The sequence below is a fragment of the Misgurnus anguillicaudatus genome, chromosome 24, assembly GCF_027580225.2.
Source record: "Misgurnus anguillicaudatus chromosome 24, ASM2758022v2, whole genome shotgun sequence".
NCBI lineage: Eukaryota > Metazoa > Chordata > Actinopteri > Cypriniformes > Cobitidae > Misgurnus > Misgurnus anguillicaudatus.
In genome coordinates this window covers 18,356,251-18,364,267 of record NC_073360.2, presented here as the reverse complement: position 1 = coordinate 18,364,267, position 8,017 = coordinate 18,356,251, and the positions used below count along the sequence as shown (strand labels likewise).

General features: G+C 35.7%; 1 protein-coding gene across 1 annotated transcript; it reads right to left on the bottom strand.

The window, feature by feature from the left end:
* Window positions 1-885: 885 nt before the first annotated feature.
* Window positions 886-4,085, bottom strand: il15l (interleukin 15, like). The gene is given in 4 exon segments (XM_055196325.2): window positions 886-1,452; window positions 1,575-1,694; window positions 3,722-3,769; window positions 3,882-4,085. Coding segments are annotated over 4 exon segments (474 nt in total). The 5' UTR covers window positions 4,071-4,085; the 3' UTR covers window positions 886-1,335.
* Between the last annotated feature and the right edge of the window lie 3,932 nt (window positions 4,086-8,017).

Below are 8,017 nucleotides of genomic sequence, written 5' to 3'. Positions count from 1 at the left end.
GGTGTTTTTTAGCCAACTTGCCAGGCAACCTTGTAAAAGTAAATAGCATCATGAAAAAGACGACTACATTAAGATTCTGAAGCAAAACATTGGACAGTATGCAGGAAAACCTGACCTGAGCACGCAGTAGACTTTCCAAGATCAAAAGTGACAGCAAAAGTGGTCAAAAAATAGTTATTAGAGAAAAATATCAACGTTTCAATTCAAAATTTTATTTATGGAGAGAACTGAAGACTACAGTGATGGCAAGGAAGCCTTCCAACATCAAAGACCTGGAGATCTCTGCAAAAAAGAAAATCCCAGTGGAAATGTGCCTTGTCACCAATTATAAAAAAAACACATTTGACAGCTGTGATGAAAAGTAAAGGCTTCGCCATTCATTTATATATATATATATATATATATATAAAGAAAAAATGCTAATATTTTTCATTTATATCTCTAACACAATGTCTTACAGTCTTTCCCCATTTCCAGACAGAAGATGCCTACTTGTCAAATAAAAATGTACCATAATTACAATTTTGGCCTGTTTATAATTTGAGCAAAACTGTATATCAGTGCCAAAGAAAATTGCACTGATCCAACTATTTTATTGGTCTAAAAGGCTTTTATATGCCTTACTGACGAAGTGCAAGTTAGTAAAAAATTAGTCGTAGGAAACATGTTATAATATTTTGGAAGAATAGCAAGATTTCTTAGGAAATGGTGAAATACATGAGGGCTGCAAAAATGCTTTCACTTTACAGACAGCTTTTTCCACTTCTGTAAACATAAATCCTGACTATTTTGGTCTGCATGTCTTTAGATATTGTTTGTTAACAAATATTAAAGGGCAAAACTTCATTCAAGTAATTCATTAAATGAAGGAAAATACAAACTCACTGCCAAAACCTTTAATTTATTGAGATACTTCAGGACCATGTCCATAACATCTGTTTTTGGATGACTTAATGCAGTAACGTCAAACGCTTGCATAATGGGGAGTCTAACATTCCTAGCATGTTAGACAATGGAGTCTAAGAAAAGTGAAACTGTATGTTGTAGGTTCAGGAGAGGTAAATAAAATGAAATCAACGTATATTTTTTTCTGGTCATGGACTTTGAGGTAGTTTGTTTTAAAGCAGACCACTTGAAATATGCTATTAACATTTTTATTTTTACAAAAATACTTTTATATAAGAAAATATATCTTTACATTTTTAATCAATGAATAGTTATCTAAGTGTGCAATCTAGCTTAGTGCATGGTGTTTCTTCCAGTTTGCTAATGACTTTCCTCACAGGTTCTTCAGAGTTTGACAGAAGCCTCCAAAAATAATGTTCAGCTCTTCCTTTAACAGTTTTCAGCATTCATCTTTTGTAAAATACTTTGTAGGGTTTCCACAAACGTCACTGCTCTTTTTTCGTGGTAAAACTCACATTTCGGACATGGCTTCCTTTTGTCGTGCAACTTCACATTGCATCATGTAAAAGAACAAACACATTTTATTATTACACAAATGCACTAACAATAACATTGAATAATGAGACTACTGGATCATGTCATCTGCCATGATTTGTAAAATATCTCACCTGTCTAGTCAGATTTTTAAGTGTCTTTGGTAATCGCCTCTTTAATGGATTATCGATTTCAAACAATAAAACGTCCATCTCCCACATAAAGCAATGTAATGTGGAATTTGAGCAGTTCTGCTAACAAAGATGACACAATGAATTATGTGCATATATTCATGTACATCATATACTATAAATGAATGACAACAAATTGTATGGTCATTACTTTGCAAACTGTTGCATTTTGGCTCTCCTGAATTTGTCAAGTGGTTGATGTATTCAGGGTGACATTATGTTGACCCTGGGAAAACATTTTAATCAACCAATCAATTACATACAACCAGGATTAGCTGCCTTTAGACCATTGTTTTTCACTTATAATGTCCCTGATTTTAGGATTGAGTTATGGTAAGGGTTAGGATTTGGGGTGGGTTTATGTATAATTTAGAAAAATGTTGTCCTTGGGTCAACACAATGTGTTGCCCTAAGGACATTTCTCACTTGGCAAAATCAGGTCAAGCGTTTGATTTTAAATCTCAGAATTTTATAATTCATTTTAGAAATCTGGTTAAATTATGGTTAATCACATTTTAACCAAATTTAAGGACACATACAGTAAGATGTCCCTGCATCTTTTCACAAAATATTAGATGGCAACTCCACCATCACAGTTTACTGCAGTGGTTCTCAAACTTTCCGGAGTGGGACTCATTTTCAGCCTTGGAGTTTTATGACTTAGATGACGCATGACTATATTAAAATAATATAATTAAATCCTCAGTATACAAGTCTGCAATAGTGCACTTTTTGCCTTGCAATTAATTTTATTTGTAAATATATAATTTCCATTTCAGTGTGCAAATACAATATCTTAAACAATTATGATTTTTGGTATAATCGTGCAGCCCTACCATAAGGTATTTTGATATTGTTCAATTAATTTATTCAAAAACTACTGAAAGGGAACAAATGTGTTTTCTATAGGGTAAAAAGGTTTGGATAGGGGTTAAAAATTTTGGAAACAATTAATATACAATATACACAAGGAAGACTTCAAATATGCAGGGGAAACAGATGAGAAAATTTACTTGTCTTCATTTTATTACTTAAATCATGTATTGCCATAACGTAAGGTAGCCTACCATACGTTTTACTTGAGAAAACATCATATTCATTTATACCACGAGTCTGTTGAATGCTGCATTCTGATTGGCTGAGAAATGTTCTATGGGTGTTGATTATTTTTCTGTAAACCGCACACCTATCTTTTCAAATGTCTTAAAAATAGGCACCAGAGCAATGTTTGTGGTAACCGTGGTATAAGCGGAATAATTGACTCCGGTCCTTTGAATTATTTGAAAATAATGCACACCTGCGGTGCATTACCACCTTGGTGTGCATTATTTTCTTATAATTCAATGGCCCATCGTCAATTATTCCTTACATAACTTAGTTCCAATCAACTGAGATGTTTTGCATCAAATAATAGGCTACATTTTTGTTACTCTTGCAATAGACGATAACGGCGATTCGTAGAAGACACATTGGGACCGGTAGCAAAGGCGGACGGATCTTTGAAAAGCAGTAGAAAGCGGCGCGTCTCAGGTTTTCCAAGGGTTTTAGATGTTAATGGACCCTAATAATATAGGCTACACCTACCATAATAAGATGTTTTATTTTTTAAACTTTTTCCGACAGGTGGTCTGGACTTAGTCAACTTGGCGTAAAGCGGTGGGGACATCTCCCACCTGCAAATTACGCAAGTGTGCCTGCTGTGAATGCAGGCAGCACAAGGACGCAACCTTCAACCCGGTGGCATGACCGGCCCTCGAGTCCCATAGTAGCTCGAATCCAAGAAAACAGACCGGCAAACTGGGAATTCTTCCGGTGCTCCGATTAGCCAAACCGGGGCTGCCTCCGGCACAATCTCGCGCACAGCAAGGGAGGTCCGCCAACTCATTTGAGAGCCACTGCTTTACTTCAGTCTAGCCTATTATTATTCGATCTAAATTTATTTATAGAATATATTAGATAATAATATAGCCTATTTCATAAACCATTAAACGACAAATATTCAAATCATTTAGCCACATAAAAAACGATCTCTACTGTATTACGTCAGCATATGGTAGGGACACTGACAAGGATAACGTAAAACCACGTACCTCATAATCTGATAGAGTCGGAGTGTATAGCATGCAATCGTTAGCTTCCTGTTATATAAAAAACACACCTACTGTAAGAATCGGACCATTACAATCAGAGCAGTGGTCTATTCAGAAACACTTTCATATGACTGCATGGAAAGGCAGAATTAAAAAATACCATTTGGCGCAGTTTCACAGCTATATAATTCACCCATTCCTCACTCTCTCTGCTGCATCCACACTTGATCTGTCTCGTCAGTACGATGGCCACATACAAAAATAACAATATGAAGTGCTTGGAGTAGTGGAGAAAATCTGTCTTCATGCGAAACATGCTCCAGCTCTCTCACACCACGAGTTTCGTCATGAGGTCTGTTAGGAAGAGATGTCCATATTTTTCTCTTTTCAGAGATCTTGTATTCTTTAGTACGTACATGCTGAAGCACGTTTCTGAAGACAATCACATTTTCCCTTGATTTAAAAAAGTAAAAATTGAATGAGCCAAAGTTAAAAAAAGACACAATAAACAAATGTATAATTTAAGGATATTCTTCGACAGTACTTACTAATATTTCATATTAATATTAGTATAGCATACATAATATACTCATTTTATAACAGTATTGATTAATATTCTCGTGTGAGCTTAACCCAGAAGTAGACTATATTTCACCGTTAACAAACTATAGGTTTTTCGTTTAAACTAAAAAAAACACACTGACAGGTTCACCGATACATTAACACAGTCACATACCTTATGCACTTAACAGTAATATCGCAGTCCTGACTGCGACTATCAGCTTCAAAAAATGTCGTAACACGTCCATATAACCTTTGAGATCCATATCAAATCACTACAGAATAATCATCGGCCATAGTGTTGATTTGCATAGTTGACTCCAAGGCATAAGCAAAAGCAGTTAAACGTTTGGGTCCACTTTCTGTTAAAATGAGGTGAACAGCTATCCAAGTCATGTCCATGAAGCGTACTCTCAGTATAGCATGGGAGTGAGTATACTGTGTAATCCAGAAACTTTATATGCAGCCTCGTCATTGGGCTGGACTGCTGTCTTCGCGCTTCATTATCTGCACTGCAAAATGAAAGTAACATGTTTATCTAAAAACCCAGTGAACGATTAATAAAAAAGTTGATGGTTAACATTAAGTCAAGTCAAACTTTATTTTAAAGCACATTTCAAAACAACACATTTTTAAAAATGGCTCGGTTATTTTTTTTATATAATTATTACATAACACAGGGATGGGTTTAAAATTGACCGAATGCGAGGTTGTTTTAATCCAACTGCTGAGTTATTATACCACATGTTCGCATAACAACAATTCAATTTGAATAAAAATGTATTTATATAGCGCTTTTCACAATTGTTCAATTGTTTCAAAGCAGCTTTACATTAATATATGTAGAAAAAAAAAACACAAAAAACGATTAACAAGCAGCAGAATTCAGCGGCTAAGATTAAACTGTATAAGCGAGCGTAACATATGAGGGTGCTAAATTAAATTAAGCCAATGTCAGCTGACTCCCCGACAATGAACATTGGGTTATTTTTAAGCCAATGGGGTTATTTTAACCCAACATGTGTTTTGTTAAATATTTAGCCATTATGGGGAAGTGCAGATGTTAAAACGAAGAGCTTTACAACAAAAATAAAAAAGAGGGAACTCAAAAAAATAATTAAGCAGATGACATTGAAAACACTAAACACGTGTATAAACTTGTGAGGAATTTAATTCATCCTTTTATCTGTTAATCTTTCTGCACCGGTTGGTATTTCGGGGATTTCTTTTGGTTTCAGCTTAAATCTCACTTTGGACTATTTCCTTACTTCTCTTGGAATACAATTAGCTTATTGGCTTTAATCATTCGTCAGGCCCCGCCCAGTTCTTTCTAAAGAAGCACGTGTAAAATTGAGAAAAAAAATTAAATATATCGTTTATATAGAATATATAGTAGCCTGATATTGCAAATTTTCTTGTTCTTATAAATAAACACACACCTAGAAAATTGAAATAGTGATGCCTTTACTGTTACAAAGAAGATTGTTTTGTAAAATCTAATTGGACTGGAAGTTTACGCAAAAAGCAGAAGCATATTAATCTCAAATTGCTTCTGAGCAGGGCCATGTAGAGACATTTGGAGAGGCAGGTGCTCAAAGTATTAAAAAGGCACATTCCTCGCTGACATGCACCATGAAACACTTGAAACAAATAATTAAGCAAAACAGAATAAAAAAGAAAATTTTAAGTCTAATATTTTTCTTTACTTGCAAATAGAGTGAGACAGAAAAATCTATATAGAGAGACAGACTTTTATATCTAGTTATGTTCAAAATAATAGCAGTGTACTACAACCCCAAAACAGAAAAAGTTGGGACACAGTAGAAATTGTGAGTAAAAAAGGAATGGACTAATTTACAAATCTCATAAACTTATATTTTATTCACAGTAGAATATAGATAACATATCAAATGTTGAAAGTAAGATATTTTGAAATGTCATGCCAAATATTGGCTCATTTTGGAATTCATGAGAGCTACACATTCCAAAAAAAGTTGGGACAGGTAGCAACAAGAGGCCAGAAAATCCAAATGTACATATAAGGAACAGTTGAAAGACCAATTTGCAACTTATTAGGTCAATTGGCAACATGATTGGGTATAAAAAGAGCCTCTCAGAGTGGCAGTGTCTCTCAGAGGTCAAGATGGGCAGAGAATCACCAATTCCCCAAATGCTGCAGCGAAAAATAGTTTTCTGAGTTTCTCAGAGAAAAATTGCAATTAGATTGAAGTTATCATCATCTACAGTGCATAATACCATTCAAAGATTCAGAGAATCTGGAACAATCTCAGTGAGTAAGGGTCAAGACCGGAAAACCATACCGGATGCCCATGATCTTCGGGCCCTTAGACAGCACTGCATCACATACAGGAATGCTACTGTAATGGAAATCACAACATGGGCTCTGGAATACTTCCAGAAAACATTGTCAGTGAACACAATCCACCGTGTCATTCGCTGTTGCCAGCTAAAACTCTGTAGGTCAAAAAGAAGCCATATCTAAACATGACCCAGAAGCGCAGGCGTTTTCTCTGGGCCAAGGCTCATTTAAAATGGACTTTGGTAAAGTGGAAAACTGTTCTGTGGTCCAACGAATCAAAATTTGAAGTTCTTTTTGAAAAACTGGGATGCCATTTCATCCGGACTAAAGAGGACAATGACAACCCAAGTTATTATTAGCGCTCAGTTCAGAAGCCTGCATCTCTGATGGTTTGGGGTTGCATGAGTACGTGTGGCATGGGCAGCTTAAACATCTGGAAAGGCACCATCAATGCTGAAAGGTTTATCCAAGGTCTAGATACATATGATCCCATTCAGACGTCGTCTCTTTCAGGGAAGACCTTGCATTTTCCAACATGACAAATGCCAGACCACATACTGCATCAATTACAACATCAAGACTGCGTAGAAGAAGGATCTGAGTACTGAAATGTCCAGCCTGCAGTCCAGATCTGTCACCCACAGGAAAGATTTGGTGCATCATAAAGAGGAAGATGCGGCAAACAAGACCTAAGACCGTTGAGCAACTAGAAGCCTGTTTTAGACAAGAATGGGACAACATTCCTATTCCTAAACATTGGTCCTCCTCCAGCTGTTCCTTGTATGTACATTCAACCTTTATGGCTTCTTATTGCTACCTGTCCCAACTTTTTTTGGAATGTGTAGCTCTCATCAAATCATAAATGAGCCAATATTTGGCATGACATTTCAAAATATCTCACTTTCAACATTTGATATGTTATCTATATACTACTGTGAATAAAATATAAGTTTATGAGATTTGTAAATCATTCCATTCCTTTTGTACTCACAATTTCTACTGTGTCCCAACTTTTTATGTTTTGGGGTTGTAATAAAATTTAATACATTTAAAAACATAATTTATTTCCGTATTTCAAATGTATTGAAAACATTACACATTCAATTACAAATCAAAGCATTACACAGTTTACAAGTCTGTCTTGTTCCCTTTCAATGCGGTTCACTTCGCATTGTGTCAGTAGCTGACGCTATGGAGGGGAAACTCCTGTTTACTCTGTGATTGAAGTCTACTGGTTAACGTCAGTAAAAATTACAGACAAATGGCATTTGAGCCCCCCAGAAAAAAAGCCCTGCAAGGGAATTCACGCCCCAGTCTTCCACTGCCATTTTCCGGACCAAGAAAAATAAGAGAGCAATTTCCAATTTTCCTCTAAAAGACCAAGTACGTTGAGATGTTGCTTCAGCATTGTGACT